The sequence below is a fragment of the Oncorhynchus keta genome, chromosome 16 (assembly GCF_023373465.1).
Source record: "Oncorhynchus keta strain PuntledgeMale-10-30-2019 chromosome 16, Oket_V2, whole genome shotgun sequence".
Classification (NCBI taxonomy): domain Eukaryota; kingdom Metazoa; phylum Chordata; class Actinopteri; order Salmoniformes; family Salmonidae; genus Oncorhynchus; species Oncorhynchus keta.
The window spans coordinates 5,384,727-5,406,434 of record NC_068436.1 but is presented as its reverse complement, the minus strand read 5'-3'; the positions used below and the strand labels follow the sequence as shown (position 1 = coordinate 5,406,434).

Here is a 21,708-nt window from a genome sequence, read left to right as displayed (position 1 = left end):
CACAACCTCTCCCTCAACCTGATCAAGACAAAGGACATGATTATGGACGACAGGAATAGGAGGACCGAGCCCGCCACCATTCTCATCAACGGGGCTGTAGTATAAGCTGGTATAGAGCTTCAAGTTCCTTGGTGTCTACATCAGCAACAAACTAACATGGTCCAAGAACACCAAGACAGTCGTGCAGAGGGCACGACAAAACCTACTCCCCCTCAGGAGACTGACAAGATTTGGTATGGGTCCTCAGATCCTCAAAAGGTTTAACAGCTGCACCATTGAGAGCATCCTGATGGGTTGCATCACTGCCTGGTATGGCAACGGCTCTGCCTCCATCCGCAAGGCACTACAGAGGATAGTGCGTATGGCCCAGTACATCACTGTGGCCAAGCTTCCTGCCATCCAGGACCTCTATACCAGGCGGTATCAAAGGAATAACCTAAAAATTGTCAAAGACTCCAGCCACCCTAGTCATAGACGGTTCTCTTTGCTACCGCATGGCAAGCGGTATGGAGCGCCAAGTCTAGATCCAAGAGGCTCCTGAATAGCTTCTACCCCCAAGCCATAAGACTCCTGAACAGGAAATCTAATGGCTACCCAGACTGCTACCATTGCCCCCACCCCTGGAACAATGCTGCTATTCTCTGTTATTATCTATAACTCTACCTACATTTACATATTACCTCAACAACGGTGCCCCTGCACATTAACCCAGTCCCAGCGCCTTACAGCATTTCACTGTATGGCGCATGTGACAAATGCAATTTGATTTGATTTTGTTATACCACAGATAAGGGCAGTGTAAAGGCAATCCACGATGCGTTGTGCTTAAGAACAGCCCTTAGCCGTGGTATACTAGCCATATTCCACACCCCCTCGTGCCTTATTGATTAAATGTATAATGTTGAAGTGTGCAAGAACTGACCAGTAATCTTGAAATTGGCTGAGATGTTGATACTCAAACTTCCATTGGTGATCGCAGCCTTCAGAGTAGTAGCCACAGCATCAGCAAAAAGTGTGGTCGCATTAGCAGTTGTGTTAGCGGCAGCAAACTCCAGCTGGGTGTCTGTGATGATGGAACCATTCCTGGAGTGACAAAACAAGGCATAGACCGAATATTTTATTTTTTATAATTAGTTTGGTGGTTGTTGATAGCAGTAAACTGTTGTACTAGCTATTTAAAACTGTTTAATGGTAATACTGATTTAGAAATAAATGACACTGGGTATACAAAAGGGTTATAAATGTTACTGACTTTGTATATTGAGTGTTACAGCTTACTGACCTGAAACCCACCACAATCAGTCTTATGAAGTTTGCGAATTGTGCCTTAAACAGAGGCTCAAGCTGAAAAACAAAAATGATAAAGAGTGATTCAGTGACATGTGGCAGACAGTAAATACTGATATGAATTTGAAAATATTGTTCTATTTGCTCAAAACAAATCCCTGAGCAACATTTCTCCATTATCCATAATAGCTAGCATTGACTAAACAGCATTCCTCTAATTAATGGGCAACTCATCTGCCTGGTAGAGGATATTTTTCAAGAAATTCAAAAAATATAAAACAATATTTCAATAATTTAATTATTCTAAAATGCTGTTTTAGAGGTCAACAACATTTTACAGTCTTGTGATTTCCCATGTTATGCACAATTGGTACTATTATCTGTGATAAATGATATTCTGTTTAGCAAACTTTCACTTCCTGGTATGAATGTTTGAATGTGTGTTTAAAAAATACAGGGGTCCTATAATGAAATCCACATGATCATTTCACTAAAAGTAATTTGTTGAGATTATCAAAATGTGCCAAACAAAATTCCTATTTTTAATTTAATTTGAAATTGGTTGTCAAAGCATGCTCAATGGCCCAGATGAGCTGCCTTTAATTTAAATCATTACTGTGGATGCCTGGTACTTTCCTATTGCAGGGTAAATGAGGATCTTACCGCTTGAATTGTCTTCGTTTTAAGATTCTGGAACGAAGGTGAAGAGGTATTTGTCAGAGCAGGACTGAAAACCTCATCTGATCTGAATACCAGGTCAAAAACAACTGGGGGTGAGGGCGTTGTAGTTGGAGCGGCTGTGGTTGTTGTGGGGGCAGCTATTGTTGTAGTTGTTGCAGCTGTGGCTGTTTTGGGGACAGCTGTGGTTGTAGTGTTGGCAGCTGTTGTTGTGGTGTTGACAGCTGTGATTGTGGTGTTGACAGCTGTGGTTGTAGTGTTGGCAGCTGTTGTTGTGGTTTTGACATTTCCAGTTGTGGTGGGAGATGCTGTGGATGGAGTCGGTTTTACTGAAAAACAGTGAATGCATTTATATAATGAATCCACATCTGTATTACATTTTCGTGTCCACCATCTCGTGCATAATATTTTCTCAGTAGAACACTAATTTCTTGCTGATTACAACACACATTGTTGCAGCATAGTGTTGCAATCTTGTGGTGCTTTTGGAAAGTATTCAGACCCCTTGACTTTTTCCCGATTTTGTTACATTTCAGCCTTATTCTAAAATGGATTACATAGTTTTTCCCCCACCATCAATCTACACACAATACCCCAAAATGACGAAGTAAAAACATGTTCTTAAAAATGTTTGCAAATGTATTAAAAATAAAAAATTGAAATATCACATTTACAGAAGTATTCAGACCCTTACTCAATACTTTGTTGAAGTACCTCAGGCAGAAACTACAGCCTCGCTTCTTCTTGGATATGACGCTACAAGCTTGGAACACCTGTATTTGGGGAGTTTCTCCCATTCTTCTCTGCAGATCCTCTAAAGCCCTGTCAGGTTAGATGGGGAACTTTGCTCTCCAGCTATTTTCAGGTTTCCCAGAGATGTTCGATCGGGTTCAAGACCGGGCTCTGGCTGGGCCACTCAAGGACATACAGAGGCTTGTCTCGAAGCCACTCCTGCACTGTCTTGGCTTTGTGCTAAGGGTCGTTGTCCTGTTGGAGGGTGAACCTTCGTCCCAGTGTGAGGTCCTAAGTGCTCTGGAGAAGGTTTTCAACAAGGATCTCTCTCTAGTTTGCGGCGTTAAACTTTCTGTCGATCCTGACTAGTCTTCCTGTCGCTGAAAAACATCTCCACAGCATGATGCTGCCACCACCTTGCTTCACCTAAGGGACGGTGCCAGGTTTCCTCCCGACGTGACGCTTGGCATTCAGGCTCCAATGCCATCATTCAGTTTGCTGATGATACAACAGTGGTAGGCCTGATCACCGACAACGATGAGACAGCCTATAGGGAGGAGGTCAGAGACCTGACCGTGTTGTGCAATGACACAACCTCTCCCTCAACCTGATCAAGACAAAGGACATGATTATGGACGACAGGAATAGGAGGACCGAGCCCGCCACCATTCTCATCAACGGGGCTGTAGTGTAAGCTGGTATAGAGCTTCAAGTTCCTTGGTGTCCACATCAGCAACAAACTAACATGGTCCAAGAACACCAAGACAGTCATGAAGAGGGCACGACAAAACCTATTCCCCTTCAGGAGACTGACAAGATTTGGTATGGGTCCTCAGATCCTCAAAAGGTTTAACAGCTGCACCACTGAGAGCATCCTGGCAGGTTGCATCACTGCCTGGTATGGCAACGGCTCTGCCTCCATCCGCAAGGCATTACAGAGGATAGTGCGTACAGCCCAGGACATCACTGGGGCCAAGCTTCCTGCCATCCAGGACCTCTATACCAGGCGGTGTCAAAGGAATACCCTAAAAATTGTCAAAGACTCCAGCCACCCTAGTCATAGACGGTTCTCTTTGCTACCGCATGGCAAGCGGTATGGAGCGCCAAGTCTAGATCCAAGAGGCTCCTAAAATAGCTTCTACCCCAAGCCATAAGACTCCTGAACAGCAAATCTAATGGCTACCCAGACTGCTACCATTGCCCCCACCCCTGGAACAATGCTTCTATTCTCTGTTATTATCTATAACTCTACCTACATTTACATATTACCTCAACAACGGTGCCCCTGCACATTGACTCCGTACCGGCGCCTTACAGCATTTCACTGTATGGCGCATGTGACAAATACAATTTGATTTGATTTTGATATACCACAGATAAGGGCAGTGTCAAGCCACTCCACGATGCGTCGTGCTTAAGAACAGCCCTTAGCCGTGGTATACTAGCCATATACCACACCCCCTCGTGCCTTATTGACTAAATGTATAATGTAGAAGTGTGCAAGAACTGACCAGTAATCTTGAAATTGGCTGAGATGTTGATACTCAAACTTCCATTGGTGATCGCAGCCTTCAGAGTAGTAGCCACAGCCTCAGCAAAAGGTGTGGTCGCATTAGCAGTTGTGTTAGCGGCAGCAAACTCCAGCTGGGTGTCTGTGATGATGGAACCATTCCTGGGGTGACAAAACAAGGCATAGACCGAATATTTTATTTTTTATCATTAGTTTGGTGGTTGTTGATAGCAGTAAACTGTTGTACTAGATATTTAAAACTGTTTAATGGTAATACTGATTTACAAATAAATTACACTGGGTATACAAAAGGTTTATAAATGTTACTGACTTTGTATATTGAGTGTTACAGCTTACTGACCTGAAACCCACCACAATCAGTCTTATGAAGTTTGGGAATTGTGCCTTAAACAGAGGCTCAAGCTGAAAAACAAAAATGATAAAGAGTGATTCAGTGACATGTGGCAGACAGTAAATACTGATATGAATATGAAAATATTGTTCTATTTGCTCAAAACAAATCCCAGAGCAACATTTCTCCATTATCCATAATAGCTAGCATTGACTAAAAAGCATTCCTCTAATTAATGGGCAACTCATCTGCCTGGTAGAGGATATTTTTCAAGAAATTCTAAAAATATAAAACAATATTTCAATAATTTCATTATTCTAAAATGCTGTTTTAGAGGTCAACAACATTTTACAGTCTTGTGATTTCCCATGTTATGCACAATTGGTACTATTATCTGTGATAAATGATATTCTGTTTAGCAAACTTTCACTTCCTGGTATGAATGTTTGAATGTGTGTTTAAAAAATACAGGGGTCCTATAATGAAATCCACATGATCATTTCACTAAAAGTAATTTGTTGAGATTATCAAAATGTGCCAAACAAAATTCCTATTTTTAATTTAATTTGAAATTGGTTGTCAAAGCATGCTCAATGGCCCAGATGAGCTGCCTTTAATTTAAATCATTACTGTGATGCCTGGTACTTTCCTATTGCATGGTAAACGAGGATCTTACCGCTTGAATTGTCTTCGTTACAAGATTCTGGAACGAAGGTGAAGAGGTATTTGTCAGAGCAGGACTGAAAACCTCATCTGATCTGAATACCAGGTCAAAAACAACTGGGGTGAGGGCGTTGTAGTTGGAGCGGCTGTGGTTGTTGTGGGGGCAGCTATTGTTGTAGTTGTTGCAGCTGTGGCTGTTTTGGGGACAGCTGTGGTTGTAGTGTTGGCAGCTGTTGTTGTGGTTTTGACAGCTGTGGTTGTTGTCGTTTCATTTCCAGTTGTGGTGGGAGATGCTGCGGATGGAGTCGGTTTTACTGAAAAACAGTGAATGCATTTATATAATGAATCCACATCTGTATTACATTTCGTGTCCACCATCTCGTGCATAATATTTTCTCAGTAGAACACTAATTTCTTGCTGATTACAACACACATTGTTGCAAAATAGTGTTGCAATCTTGTGGTGCTTTTGGAAAGTATTCAGACCCCTTGACTTTTTCCCGATTTTGTTACATTTCAGCCTTATTCTAAAATGGATTACATAGTTTTTCCCCACCATCAATCTACACACAATACCCCAAAATGACGAAGTAAAAACATGTTCTTAAAAATGTTTGCAAATGTATTAAAAATAAAAATTGAAATATCACATTTACAGAAGTATTCAGACCCTTACTCAATACTTTGTTGAAGTACCTCAGGCAGAAACTACAGCCTCGCTTCTTCTTGGATATGACGCTACAAGCTTGGAACACCTGTATTTGGGGAGTTTCTCCCATTCTTCTCTGCAGATCCTCTAAAGCCCTGTCAGGTTAGATGGGGAACTTTGCTCTCCAGCTATTTTCAGGTTTCCCAGAGATGTTCGATCGGGTTCAAGACCGGGCTCTGGCTGGGCCACTCAAGGACATACAGAGGCTTGTCTCGAAGCCACTCCTGCACTGTCTTGGCTTTGTGCTAAGGGTCGTTGTCCTGTTGGAGGGTGAACCTTCGTCCCAGTGTGAGGTCCTGAGTGCTCTGGAGAAGGTTTTCAACAAGGATCTCTCTCTAGTTTGCGGCGTTAAACTTTCTGTCGATCCTGACTAGTCTTCCTGTCGCTGAAAAACATCTCCACAGCATGATGCTGCCACCACCTTGCTTCACCTAAGGGACGGTGCCAGGTTTCCTCCCGACGTGACGCTTGGCATTCAGGCTCCAATGCCATCATTCAGTTTGCTGATGATACAACAGTGGTAGGCCTGATCACCGACAACGATGAGACAGCCTATAGGGAGGAGGTCAGAGACCTGACCGTGTTGTGCAATGACACAACCTCTCCCTCAACCTGATCAAGACAAAGGACATGATTATGGACGACAGGAATAGGAGGACCGAGCCCGCCACCATTCTCATCAACGGGGCTGTAGTGTAAGCTGGTATAGAGCTTCAAGTTCCTTGGTGTCCACATCAGCAACAAACTAACATGGTCCAAGAACACCAAGACAGTCATGAAGAGGGCACGACAAAACCTATTCCCCTTCAGGAGACTGACAAGATTTGGTATGGGTCCTCAGATCCTCAAAAGGTTTAACAGCTGCACCACTGAGAGCATCCTGGCAGGTTGCATCACTGCCTGGTATGGCAACGGCTCTGCCTCCATCCGCAAGGCATTACAGAGGATAGTGCGTACAGCCCAGGACATCACTGGGGCCAAGCTTCCTGCCATCCAGGACCTCTATACCAGGCGGTGTCAAAGGAATACCCTAAAAATTGTCAAAGACTCCAGCCACCCTAGTCATAGACGGTTCTCTTTGCTACCGCATGGCAAGTGGTATGGAGCGCCAAGTCTAGATCCAAGAGGCTCCTAAAATAGCTTCTACCCCCAAGCCATAAGACTCCTGAACAGCAAATCTAATGGCTACCCAGACTGCTACCATTGCCCCCACCCCTGGAACAATGCTTCTATTCTCTGTTATTATCTATAACTCTACCTACATTTACATATTACCTCAACAACGGTGCCCCTGCACATTGACTCCGTACCGGCGCCTTACAGCATTTCACTGTATGGCGCATGTGACAAATACAATTTGATTTGATTTTGATATACCACAGATAAGGGCAGTGTCAAGCCACTCCACGATGCGTCGTGCTTAAGAACAGCCCTTAGCCGTGGTATACTAGCCATATACCACACCCCTCGTGCCTTATTGACTAAATGTATAATGTAGAAGTGTGCAAGAACTGACCAGTAATCTTGAAATTGGCTGAGATGTTGATACTCAAACTTCCATTGGTGATCGCAGCCTTCAGAGTAGTAGCCACAGCCTCAGCAAAAGGTGTGGTCGCATTAGCAGTTGTGTTAGCGGCAGCAAACTCCAGCTGGGTGTCTGTGATGATGGAACCATTCCTGGGGTGACAAAACAAGGCATAGACCGAATATTTTATTTTTATCATTAGTTTGGTGGTTGTTGATAGCAGTAAACTGTTGTACTAGATATTTAAAACTGTTTAATGGTAATACTGATTTACAAATAAATTACACTGGGTATACAAAAGGTTTATAAATGTTACTGACTTTGTATATTGAGTGTTACAGCTTACTGACCTGAAACCCACCACAATCAGTCTTATGAAGTTTGGGAATTGTGCCTTAAACAGAGGCTCAAGCTGAAAAACAAAAATGATAAAGAGTGATTCAGTGACATGTGGCAGACAGTAAATACTGATATGAATATGAAAATATTGTTCTATTTGCTCAAAACAAATCCCAGAGCAACATTTCTCCATTATCCATAATAGCTAGCATTGACTAAAAAGCATTCCTCTAATTAATGGGCAACTCATCTGCCTGGTAGAGGATATTTTTCAAGAAATTCTAAAAATATAAAACAATATTTCAATAATTTCATTATTCTAAAATGCTGTTTTAGAGGTCAACAACATTTTACAGTCTTGTGATTTCCCATGTTATGCACAATTGGTACTATTATCTGTGATAAATGATATTCTGTTTAGCAAACTTTCACTTCCTGGTATGAATGTTTGAATGTGTGTTTAAAAATACAGGGTCCTATAATGAAATCCACATGATCATTTCACTAAAAGTAATTTGTTGAGATTATCAAAATGTGCCAAACAAAATTCCTATTTTTAATTTAATTTGAAATTGGTTGTCAAAGCATGCTCAATGGCCCAGATGAGCTGCCTTTAATTTAAATCATTACTGTGATGCCTGGTACTTTCCTATTGCATGGTAAACGAGGATCTTACCGCTTGAATTGTCTTCGTTACAAGATTCTGGAACGAAGGTGAAGAGGTATTTGTCAGAGCAGGACTGAAAACCTCATCTGATCTGAATACCAGGTCAAAAACAACTGGGGGTGAGGGCGTTGTAGTTGGAGCGGCTGTGGTTGTTGTGGGGGCAGCTATTGTTGTAGTTGTTGCAGCTGTGGCTGTTTTGGGGACAGCTGTGGTTGTAGTGTTGGCAGCTGTTGTTGTGGTTTTGACAGCTGTGGTTGTTGTCGTTTCATTTCCAGTTGTGGTGGGAGATGCTGCGGATGGAGTCGGTTTTACTGAAAAACAGTGAATGCATTTATATAATGAATCCACATCTGTATTACATTTCCGTGTCCACCATCTCGTGCATAATATTTTCTCAGTAGAACACTAATTTCTTGCTGATTACAACACACATTGTTGCAAAATAGTGTTGCAATCTTGTGGTGCTTTTGGAAAGTATTCAGACCCCTTGACTTTTTCCCGATTTTGTTACATTTCAGCCTTATTCTAAAATGGATTACATAGTTTTTCCCCCACCATCAATCTACACACAATACCCCAAAATGACGAAGTAAAAACATGTTCTTAAAAATGTTTGCAAATGTATTAAAAATAAAAAATTGAAATATCACATTTACAGAAGTATTCAGACCCTTACTCAATACTTTGTTGAAGTACCTCAGGCAGAAACTACAGCCTCGCTTCTTCTTGGATATGACGCTACAAGCTTGGAACACCTGTATTTGGGGAGTTTCTCCCATTCTTCTCTGCAGATCCTCTAAAGCCCTGTCAGGTTAGATGGGGAACTTTGCTCTCCAGCTATTTTCAGGTTTCCCAGAGATGTTCGATCGGGTTCAAGACCGGGCTCTGGCTGGGCCACTCAAGGACATACAGAGGCTTGTCTCGAAGCCACTCCTGCACTGTCTTGGCTTTGTGCTAAGGGTCGTTGTCCTGTTGGAGGGTGAACATTCGTCCCAGTGTGAGGTCCTGAGTGCTCTGGAGAAGGTTTTCAACAAGGATCTCTCTCTAGTTTGCGGCGTTAAACTTTCTGTCGATCCTGACTAGTCTTCCTGTCGCTGAAAAACATCTCCACAGCATGATGCTGCCACCACCTTGCTTCACCTAAGGGATGGTGCCAGGTTTCCTCCCGACGTGACGCTTGGCATTCAGGCTCCAATGCCATCATTCAGTTTGCTGATGATACAACAGTGGTAGGCCTGATCACCGACAACGATGAGACAGCCTATAGGGAGGAGGTCAGAGACCTGACCGTGTTGTGCAATGACACAACCTCTCCCTCAACCTGATCAAGACAAAGGACATGATTATGGACGACAGGAATAGGAGGACCGAGCCCGCCACCATTCTCATCAACGGGGCTGTAGTGTAAGCTGGTATAGAGCTTCAAGTTCCTTGGTGTCCACATCAGCAACAAACTAACATGGTCCAAGAACACCAAGACAGTCATGAAGAGGGCACGACAAAACCTATTCCCCTTCAGGAGACTGACAAGATTTGGTATGGGTCCTCAGATCCTCAAAAGGTTTAACAGCTGCACCACTGAGAGCATCCTGGCAGGTTGCATCACTGCCTGGTATGGCAACGGCTCTGCCTCCATCCGCAAGGCATTACAGAGGATAGTGCGTACAGCCCAGGACATCACTGGGGCCAAGCTTCCTGCCATCCAGGACCTCTATACCAGGCGGTGTCAAAGGAATACCCTAAAAATTGTCAAAGACTCCAGCCACCCTAGTCATAGACGGTTCTCTTTGCTACCGCATGGCAAGCGGTATGGAGCGCCAAGTCTAGATCCAAGAGGCTCCTAAAATAGCTTCTACCCCCAAGCCATAAGACTCCTGAACAGCAAATCTAATGGCTACCCAGACTGCTACCATTGCCCCCACCCCTGGAACAATGCTTCTATTCTCTGTTATTATCTATAACTCTACCTACATTTACATATTACCTCAACAACGGTGCCCCTGCACATTGACTCCGTACCGGCGCCTTACAGCATTTCACTGTATGGCGCATGTGACAAATACAATTTGATTTGATTTTGATATACCACAGATAAGGGCAGTGTCAAGCCACTCCACGATGCGTCGTGCTTAAGAACAGCCCTTAGCCGTGGTATACTAGCCATATACCACACCCCTCGTGCCTTATTGACTAAATGTATAATGTAGAAGTGTGCAAGAACTGACCAGTAATCTTGAAATTGGCTGAGATGTTGATACTCAAACTTCCATTGGTGATCGCAGCCTTCAGAGTAGTAGCCACAGCCTCAGCAAAAGGTGTGGTCGCATTAGCAGTTGTGTTAGCGGCAGCAAACTCCAGCTGGGTGTCTGTGATGATGGAACCATTCCTGGGGTGACAAAACAAGGCATAGACCGAATATTTTATTTTTTATCATTAGTTTGGTGGTTGTTGATAGCAGTAAACTGTTGTACTAGATATTTAAAACTGTTTAATGGTAATACTGATTTACAAATAAATTACACTGGGTATACAAAAGGTTTATAAATGTTACTGACTTTGTATATTGAGTGTTACAGCTTACTGACCTGAAACCCACCACAATCAGTCTTATGAAGTTTGGGAATTGTGCCTTAAACAGAGGCTCAAGCTGAAAAACAAAAATGATAAAGAGTTATTCAGTGACATGTGGCAGACAGTAAATACTGATATGAATATGAAAATATTATTCTATTTGCTCAAAACAAATCCCAGAGCAACATTTCTCCATTATCCATAATAGCTAGCATTGACTAAAAAGCATTCCTCTAATTAATGGGCAACTCATCTGCCTGGTAGAGGATATTTTTTAAGAAATTCTAAAAATATAAAACAATATTTCAATAATTTCATTATTCTAAAATGCTGTTTTAGAGGTCAACAACATTTTACAGTCTTGTGATTTCCCATGTTATGCACAATTGGTACTATTATCTGTGATAAATGATATTCTGTTTAGCAAACTTTCACTTCCTGGTATGAATGTTTGAATGTGTGTTTAAAAATACAGGGTCCTATAATGAAATCCACATGATCATTTCACTAAAAGTAATTTGTTGAGATTATCAAAATGTGCCAAACAAAATTCCTATTTTTAATTTAATTTGAAATTGGTTGTCAAAGCATGCTCAATGGCCCAGATGAGCTGCCTTTAATTTAAATCATTACTGTGATGCCTGGTACTTTCCTATTGCATGGTAAACGAGGATCTTACCGCTTGAATTGTCTTCGTTACAAGATTCTGGAACGAAGGTGAAGAGGTATTTGTCAGAGCAGGACTGAAAACCTCATCTGATCTGAATACCAGGTCAAAAACAACTGGGGGTGAGGGCGTTGTAGTTGGAGCGGCTGTGGTTGTTTTGGGGACAGCTGTGGTTGTAGTGTTGGCAGCTGTTGTTGTGGTTTTGACAGCTGTGGTTGTTGTCGTTTCATTTCCAGTTGTGGTGGGAGATGCTGCGGATGGAGTCGGTTTTACTGAAAAACAGTGAATGCATTTATATAATGAATCCACATCTGTATTACATTTTCGTGTCCACCATCTCGTGCATAATATTTTCTCAGTAGAACACTAATTTCTTGCTGATTACAACACACATTGTTGCAGCATAGTGTTGCAATCTTGTGGTGCTTTCGGAAAGTATTCAGACCCCTTGACTTTTTCCCGGTTTTGTTACATTTCGGCCTTATTCTAAAATGGATTACATAGTTTTTCCCCCACCATCAATCTACACACAATACCCCAAAATGACGAAGTAAAAACATGTTCTTAAAAATGTTTGCAAATGTATTTAAAAAAAAAAATTGAAATATCACATTTACAGAAGTATTCAGACCTTTACTCAATACTTTGTTGAAGTACCTCAGGCAGAAACTACAGCCTCGCTTCTTCTTGGATATGACGCTACAAGCTTGGAACACCTGTATTTGGGGAGTTTCTCCCATTCTTCTCTGCAGATCCTCTAAAGCCCTGTCAGGTTAGATGGGGAACTTTGCTCTCCAGCTATTTTCAGGTTTCCCAGAGATGTTCGATCGGGTTCAAGACCGGGCTCTGGCTGGGCCACTCAAGGACATACAGAGGCTTGTCTCGAAGCCACTCCTGCACTGTCTTGGCTTTGTGCTAAGGGTCGTTGTCCTGTTGGAGGGTGAACCTTCGTCCCAGTGTGAGGTCCTGAGTGCTCTGGAGAAGGTTTTCAACAAGGATCTCTCTCTAGTTTGCGGCGTTAAACTTTCTGTCGATCCTGACTAGTCTTCCTGTCGCTGAAAAACATCTCCACAGCATGATGCTGCCACCACCTTGCTTCACCTAAGGGACGGTGCCAGGTTTCCTCCCGACGTGACGCTTGGCATTCAGGCTCCAATGCCATCATTCAGTTTGCTGATGATACAACAGTGGTAGGCCTGATCACCGACAACGATGAGACAGCCTATAGGGAGGAGGTCAGAGACCTGACCGTGTTGTGCAATGACACAACCTCTCCCTCAACCTGATCAAGACAAAGGACATGATTATGGACGACAGGAATAGGAGGACCGAGCCCGCCACCATTCTCATCAACGGGGCTGTAGTGTAAGCTGGTATAGAGCTTCAAGTTCCTTGGTGTCCACATCAGCAACAAACTAACATGGTCCAAGAACACCAAGACAGTCATGAAGAGGGCACGACAAAACCTATTCCCCTTCAGGAGACTGACAAGATTTGGTATGGGTCCTCAGATCCTCAAAAGGTTTAACAGCTGCACCACTGAGAGCATCCTGGCAGGTTGCATCACTGCCTGGTATGGCAACGGCTCTGCCTCCATCCGCAAGGCATTACAGAGGATAGTGCGTACAGCCCAGGACATCACTGGGGCCAAGCTTCCTGCCATCCAGGACCTCTATACCAGGCGGTGTCAAAGGAATACCCTAAAAATTGTCAAAGACTCCAGCCACCCTAGTCATAGACGGTTCTCTTTGCTACCGCATGGCAAGCGGTATGGAGCGCCAAGTCTAGATCCAAGAGGCTCCTAAATAGCTTCTACCCCCAAGCCATAAGACTCCTGAACAGCAAATCTAATGGCTACCCAGACTGCTACCATTGCCCCCACCCCTGGAACAATGCTTCTATTCTCTGTTATTATCTATAACTCTACCTACATTTACATATTACCTCAACAACGGTGCCCCTGCACATTGACTCCGTACCGGCGCCTTACAGCATTTCACTGTATGGCGCATGTGACAAATACAATTTGATTTGATTTTGATATACCACAGATAAGGGCAGTGTCAAGCCACTCCACGATGCGTCGTGCTTAAGAACAGCCCTTAGCCGTGGTATACTAGCCATATACCACACCCCTCGTGCCTTATTGACTAAATGTATAATGTAGAAGTGTGCAAGAACTGACCAGTAATCTTGAAATTGGCTGAGATGTTGATACTCAAACTTCCATTGGTGATCGCAGCCTTCAGAGTAGTAGCCACAGCCTCAGCAAAAGGTGTGGTCGCATTAGCAGTTGTGTTAGCGGCAGCAAACTCCAGCTGGGTGTCTGTGATGATGGAACCATTCCTGGGGTGACAAAACAAGGCATAGACCGAATATTTTATTTTTTATCATTAGTTTGGTGGTTGTTGATAGCAGTAAACTGTTGTACTAGATATTTAAAACTGTTTAATGGTAATACTGATTTACAAATAAATTACACTGGGTATACAAAAGGTTTATAAATGTTACTGACTTTGTATATTGAGTGTTACAGCTTACTGACCTGAAACCCACCACAATCAGTCTTATGAAGTTTGGGAATTGTGCCTTAAACAGAGGCTCAAGCTGAAAAACAAAAATGATAAAGAGTGATTCAGTGACATGTGGCAGACAGTAAATACTGATATGAATATGAAAATATTGTTCTATTTGCTCAAAACAAATCCCAGAGCAACATTTCTCCATTATCCATAATAGCTAGCATTGACTAAAAAGCATTCCTCTAATTAATGGGCAACTCATCTGCCTGGTAGAGGATATTTTTCAAGAAATTCTAAAAATATAAAACAATATTTCAATAATTTCATTATTCTAAAATGCTGTTTTAGAGGTCAACAACATTTTACAGTCTTGTGATTTCCCATGTTATGCATAATTGGTACTATTATCTGTGATAAATGATATTCTGTTTAGCAAACTTTCACTTCCTGGTATGAATGTTTGAATGTGTGTTTAAAAATACAGGGGTCCTATAATGAAATCCACATGATCATTTCACTAAAAGTAATTTGTTGAGATTATCAAAATGTGCCAAACAAAATTCCTATTTTTAATTTAATTTGAAATTGGTTGTCAAAGCATGCTCAATGGCCCAGATGAGCTGCCTTTAATTTAAATCATTACTGTGATGCCTGGTACTTTCCTATTGCATGGTAAACGAGGATCTTACCGCTTGAATTGTCTTCGTTACAAGATTCTGGAATGAAAGTGAAGAGGTATTTGTCAGAGCAGGACTGAAAACCTCATCTGATCTGAATACCAGGTCAAAAACAACTGGGGGTGAGGGCGTTGTAGTTGGAGCGGCTGTGGTTGTTGTGGGGGCAGCTATTGTTGTAGTTGTTGCAGCTGTGGCTGTTTTGGGGACAGCTGTGGTTGTAGTGTTGGCAGCTGTTGTTGTGGTTTTGACAGCTGTGGTTGTTGTCGTTTCATTTCCAGTTGTGGTGGGAGATGCTGCGGATGGAGTCGGTTTTACTGAAAAACAGTGAATGCATTTATATAATGAATCCACATCTGTATTACATTTTCGTGTCCACCATCTCGTGCATAATATTTTCTCAGTAGAACACTAATTTCTTGCTGATTACAACACACATTGTTGCAAAATAGTGTTGCAATCTTGTGGTGCTTTTGGAAAGTATTCAGACCCCTTGACTTTTTCCCGATTTTGTTACATTTCAGCCTTATTCTAAAATGGATTACATAGTTTTTCCCCCACCATCAATCTACACACAATACCCCAAAATGACGAAGTAAAAACATGTTCTTAAAAATGTTTACAAATGTATTTAAAAATAAAAAATTGAAATATCACATTTACAGAAGTATTCAGACCTTTACTCAATACTTTGTTGAAGTACCTCAGGCAGAAACTACAGCCTCACTTCTTCTTGGATATGACGCTACAAGCTTGGAACACCTGTATTTGGGGAGTTTCTCCCATTCTTCTCTGCAGATCCTCTAAAGCCCTGTCAGGTTAGATGGGGAACTTTGCTCTCCAGCTATTTTCAGGTTTCCCAGAGATGTTCGATCGGGTTCAAGACCGGGCTCTGGCTGGGCCACTCAAGGACATACAGAGGCTTGTCTCGAAGCCACTCCTGCACTGTCTTGGCTTTGTGCTAAGGGTCGTTGTCCTGTTGGAAGGTGAACCTTCGTCCCAGTGTGAGGTCCTGAGTGCTCTGGAGAAGGTTTTCAACAAGGATCTCTCTCTAGTTTGCGGCGTTAAACTTTCTGTCGATCCTGACTAGTCTTCCTGTCGCTGAAAAACATCTCCACAGCATGATGCTGCCACCACCTTGCTTCACCTAAGGGACGGTGCCAGGTTTCCTCCCGACGTGACGCTTGGCATTCAGGCTCCAATGCCATCATTCAGTTTGCTGATGATACAACAGTGGTAGGCCTGATCACCGACAACGATGAGACAGCCTATAGGGAGGAGGTCAGAGACCTGACCGTGTTGTGCAATGACACAACCTCTCCCTCAACCTGATCAAGACAAAGGACATGATTATGGACGACAGGAATAGGAGGACCGAGCCCGCCACCATTCTCATCAACGGGGCTGTAGTGTAAGCTGGTGTAGAGCTTCAAGTTCCTTGGTGTCCACATCAGCAACAAACTAACATGGTCCAAGAACACCAAGACAGTCATGAAGAGGGCACGACAAAACCTATTCCCCTTCAGGAGACTGACAAGATTTGGTATGGGTCCTCAGATCCTCAAAAGGTTTAACAGCTGCACCACTGAGAGCATCCTGGCAGGTTGCATCACTGCCTGGTATGGCAACGGCTCTGCCTCCATCCGCAAGGCATTACAGAGGATAGTGCGTACAGCCCAGGACATCACTGGGGCCAAGCTTCCTGCCATCCAGGACCTCTATACCAGGCGGTGTCAAAGGAATACCCTAAAAATTGTCAAAGACTCCAGCCACCCTAGTCATAGACGGTTCTCTTTGCTACCGCATGGCAAGCGGTATGGAGCGCCAAGTCTAGATCCAAGAGGCTCCTAAAATAGCTTCTACCCCCAAGCCATAAGACTCCTGAACAGCAAATCTAATGGCTACCCAGACTGCTACCATTGCCCCCACCCCTGGAACAATGCTTCTATTCTCTGTTATTATCTATAACTCTACCTACATTTACATATTACCTCAACAACGGTGACCCTGCACATTGACTCCGTACCGGCGCCTTACAGCATTTCACTGTATGGCGCATGTGACAAATACAATTTGATTTGATTTTGATATACCACAGATAAGGGCAGTGTCAAGCCACTCCACGATGCGTCGTGCTTAAGAACAGCCCTTAGCCGTGGTATACTAGCCATATACCACACCCCCTCGTGCCTTATTGACTAAATGTATAATGTAGAAGTGTGCAAGAACTGACCAGTAATCTTGAAATTGGCTGAGATGTTGATACTCAAACTTCCATTGGTGATCGCAGCCTTCAGAGTAGTAGCCACAGCCTCAGCAAAAGGTGTGGTCGCATTAGCAGTTGTGTTAGCGGCAGCAAACTCCAGCTGGGTGTCTGTGATGATGGAACCATTCCTGGGGTGACAAAACAAGGCATAGACCGAATATTTTATTTTTTATCATTAGTTTGGTGGTTGTTGATATCAGTAAACTGTTGTACTAGATATTTAAAACTGTTTAATGGTAATACTGATTTACAAATAAATTACACTGGGTATACAAAAGGTTTATAAATGTTACTGACTTTGTATATTGAGTGTTACAGCTTACTGACCTGAAACCCACCACAATCAGTCTTATGAAGTTTGGGAATTGTGCCTTAAACAGAGGCTCAAGCTGAAAAACAAAAATGATAAAGAGTTATTCAGTGACATGTGGCAGACAGTAAATACTGATATGAATATGAAAATATTATTCTATTTGCTCAAAACAAATCCCAGAGCAACATTTCTCCATTATCCATAATAGCTAGCATTGACTAAAAAGCATTCCTCTAATTAATGGGCAACTCATCTGCCTGGTAGAGGATATTTTTCAAGAAATTCTAAAAATATAAAACAATATTTCAATAATTTCATTATTCTAAAAAGCTGTTTTAGAGGTCAACAACATTTTACAGTCTTGTGATTTCCCATGTTATGCACAATTGGTACTATTATCTGTGATAAATGATATTCTGTTTAGCAAACTTTCACTTCCTGGTATGAATGTTTGAATGTGTGTTTAAAAATACAGGGGTCCTATAATGAAATCCACATGATCATTTCACTAAAAATAATTTGTTGAGATTATCAAAATGTGCCAAACAAAATTCCTATTTTTAATTTAATTTGAAATTGGTTGTCAAAGCATGCTCAATGGCCCAGATGAGCTGCCTTTAATTTAAATCATTACTGTGATGCCTGGTACTTTCCTATTGCATGGTAAACGAGGATCTTACCGCTTGAATTGTCTTCGTTACAAGATTCTGGAACGAAGGTGAAGAGGTATTTGTCAGAGCAGGACTGAAAACCTCATCTGATCTGAATACCAGGTCAAAAACAACTGGGGGTGAGGGCGTTGTAGTTGGAGCGGCTGTGGTTGTTGTGGGGTCAGCTGTTGTTGTAGTTGTTGCAGCTGTGGTGATATTGTTGGCAGCTGGGGTTGAGGTTTTGGCAGCTGTGGTTGTAGTGTTGGCAGCTTTGGCTGTTGTGTTGGTAGCTGTGGTTGTAGTGTTGGCAGATGTGGTGATATTGTTGGCATATGTGGATGTAGTGTTCGCAGCTGTGGCTGTTGTGGGGACAGCTGTGGTTGTTGTGTTGGCAGATGTGGTGATATTGTTGGCAGCTGTGATTGTGGTGTTGGCAGCTGTGGCTGTTGTTGTTGCATTTCCAGTTGTTGTGGGAGCTGCTGAGGATGCAGTAGGTTCTACTGAAAAACAGTGAATGCATTTATATAATGAACCAATATCTGTATTACATTTTCGTGTAATAATCTCGTGCATAATAATTTTTCAGTAGAAAACTAATTTCTTTCTGATTACAACACACATTGTTGCAGCATAGTGTTACAATCTTGTGGTGCTTTCAGAAAGTATTCAGACCCCTTGACTTTTTCCAGATTTTGTTACATTACAGCCTTTGTCTAAAATGGATTACATAGTTTTCCCCACACGATTTATCTACACACAATACCCCATAATGACGAAATAAAAACATGTTCTTAAAAAGGTTTGCAAATGTATCAAAAATAAAAAATTGAAATATCACATTTACAGAAGTATTCAGAACCTTACTCAGTACTTTGTTGAAGCACCTCAAGCAGAAACTACAGCCTCGCATCTTCTTGGATATGACGCTACAAGCTTGGAACACCTGTATTTTGGGAGTTTCTCCCATTCTTCTCTGCAGATCCTCTAAAGCCCTGTCGCTCTACAGCTATTTTCAGGTTTCCCAGAGATGTTCGATCGGGTTCAAGACCGGGCTCTGGCTGAGCCACTCAAGAACATACAGAGACTTGTCCCGAAGCCACTCCTGCATTGTCTTGGCTTTTTGCTTTGGGTCGATTTCCTGTTGGAGGGTGAACCTTCGTCCCAGTGTGAGGTCCTGAGTGCTCTGGAGAAGGTTTTCAACAAGGATCTCTCTCTAGTTTGCGGCGTTCAACTTTCTGTCGATTCTGACTAGTCTTCCAGTCCCTGCAACTGAAAAATATCCCCATAGCATGATGCTGCCACCACCTTGCTTCACCTAAGGGATGGTGCCAGGTTTCCTCCCGACGTGACGCTTGGCATTCAGGCTCCAATGCCATCATTCAGTTCGCTGACGATACAACAGTGGTAGGCCTGATCACCGACAGCGATGAGACAGCCTCTAGGGAGGAGGTCAGAGACCTGACCCTGTTGTGCAATGACACAACCTCTCGCTCAACGTGATCAAGACAAAGGAGATGATTATGGACAATAGGATTAGGAGGACCGAGCCCTCCCCCATTCTCATTGACAGGGCTGTAGTGTAGCAGGTTGAGATCTTCAAGTTCCTTGGTGTCCACATCAGCAACAAACTAACATGGTCCAAGCACACCAAGACAGTCGTGAAGAGGGCGCAACAAAACCTATTCCCCCTCAGGAGACTGACAAGATTTGGTATGGGTCCTCAGATCCTCAAAAGGTTTAACAGCTGCACCATTGAGAGCATCCTGACGGGTTGCATCACTGCCTGGTATGGCAACTGCTCAGCCTCCATCCGCAAGACACTACAGAGGATAGTGCGTACGACCCAGTACATCACTGGGGCCATGCTTCCTGCCATCCAGGACCCATATACTAGGCAATGTCAGAGGAAAGACCAAAAAAATGTAAAAGACTCCAGTACTTCATATACTGTTCTCTCTGCTACCGCATGGCAAGCAGTCTAGGACCAATTGGCTCCTTAACAGCTTCTACCCCCAATCCATAAGACTGCTGAACAATTAATCAAATGGCCACCCGGACTATTTATATTGACACTGATTTAATGTTGTCATAATTTACATCAACGGGGAAATTGACCCTGTCAGTACGTAACTCACTCGTAGCAGGCCTACCAATGTTCAGAGAAGGACAATCTCACTCATTAGCGCTGCAGGGTCTCTGGTCATCAGCTTGGTTTTCTGGGAGAGGAGGAGGAGGAGATGGAGAACCAGTGCTCTCACTAGATGAACTGTGACTATTCTCGTGGAGAGGAAGAGGAGCAAGTCCAGTGCCATTGCTGTCATTGCTGGCAGTGAGGTATCTGTTGGGATTGGGGGGCTGCTATCGAAAGCTGCTGCAGAAGTACTAGCTTCTTCCACATGCAATGGTGTTGCGTCAGTCGAGGACGAGGTGGCTTCGCTGACTGGTCTGAATAATCTTCGATAGTTTGGTACGAGCTTAATCAGATAATACTTTTTCTTGGCATTTTTGTGCACCACTTGGTCTTGCCTTTTATCCATCTCACTTTCCGTATCCGAGTCCGACCTGCTGATCCAATTTACTTAAAAATAAAACTTGATAGCCAATTAAGTGAGGAGGCCGGGGCTGAGCAAGAGGCCAATTAGATGCATGGCAATGATAGGCCTATTGTCTCTGACGCACCTACTACCCATGTAGATTATTGAAAAACACAACTTCCTACGTATAAAATAAAAAGGTGTATTAATTACTTTTTGTAGGGTTACTTAAAAAAATTGCTTATGTAAGTTGTTTTTTGTATGTATACATTTGTGTCTGGAGTGAAAAAAGCTGTATAAAACAAAAAAATATTTATTTATAAAAGAAAATAGACATAGATGACAGCCTTTCAGGAGTGTCCGGTCTGCTAGTGGTTAGGGCTAGGGCTGTGAGTGACATCTGCAGAATGGTTGAGACTAGAAAGACAATTCACATTTGGGATCGTTCAGCAGAAGCTCTCGATGAACGCAAGATTACAGCTGACCATGTGAAATGAACTCTTTACAGCAAGAACAAGGCCTTTCTTCCATAGAAAAGCATTACCTACATCCCTTACATATCCATGACGCCCCGCGGACTCGATTGAGCTAGCTAACTGTCTTTTCACAAAATCCATTCTGACTGTATAGGGATTGCCTGTGTTAAGGTTCAGCTTCTGTGGAAATAGGTGGTGACTTAATTCATTCTCAACATGGTTCTTCATTCTCTCCCTGAGGTTACACAAAAACACGGTCTTCCATCGTCTGTAGAACAGTCAATTCTTAACGAAAAGACAAATATTCGGTACATTTTTAAAAGGTGTCCCCAGGAAGTCATACATTCAACATCAGCTTCCTGTGATTATAGGAAGTGAGTTAATTGGGGGTCATAGGAACAGTTTTGAGGGGTTAAAAAGGTTGAACCTTCCCAAATTACCAGCATATGACAATTTAAGTCAATCAGCCCGAAAGCATTTACAGTGGGGCTAAAAATAACACATTAAACAAACTGCCTTGTTAGAATTAATTCTGAAGAGAATATCAGTCAAATATTTTGAGATGAACTGGAA

The 21,708-nt window shown here is 42.7% G+C and overlaps 1 protein-coding gene across 38 annotated transcripts in view; it reads right to left on the bottom strand.

Annotated features, from left to right (window-relative positions):
- The window catches only part of LOC118382080 (mucin-5AC-like), a 37,875-nt gene that overhangs the window by 6,772 nt on the left and 9,395 nt on the right, over positions 1-21,708 (bottom strand). For 2 of the 38 annotated variants that reach the window (XM_052464527.1, XM_052464528.1), the window contains exons 3-16: positions 18,156-18,625; positions 17,490-17,551; positions 17,130-17,290; positions 14,912-15,213; positions 14,246-14,307; positions 13,886-14,046; positions 11,860-11,972; positions 8,472-8,723; positions 7,807-7,868; positions 7,448-7,608; positions 5,473-5,536; positions 1,951-2,251; positions 1,283-1,344; positions 923-1,083 (exon numbers count right to left, since the gene is read on the bottom strand). In XM_052464527.1, coding sequence (XP_052320487.1) covers positions 923-1,083; positions 1,283-1,344; positions 1,951-2,251; positions 5,473-5,536; positions 7,448-7,608; positions 7,807-7,868; positions 8,472-8,723; positions 11,860-11,972; positions 13,886-14,046; positions 14,246-14,307; positions 14,912-15,213; positions 17,130-17,290; positions 17,490-17,551; positions 18,156-18,625 — 2,394 coding nt within the window. Of the gene's footprint in view, positions 1-922; positions 1,084-1,282; positions 1,345-1,950; positions 2,295-4,208; positions 4,370-4,568; positions 4,631-5,472; positions 5,537-7,447; positions 7,609-7,806; positions 7,869-8,471; positions 8,774-10,687; positions 10,849-11,047; positions 11,110-11,859; positions 11,973-13,885; positions 14,047-14,245; positions 14,308-14,911; positions 15,214-17,129; positions 17,291-17,489; positions 17,552-18,155; positions 18,626-21,708 lie in introns of all 38 variants that reach the window. The other 36 variants (XM_052464529.1, XM_052464532.1, XM_052464531.1 and 33 more) reach the window with 36 other exon arrangements.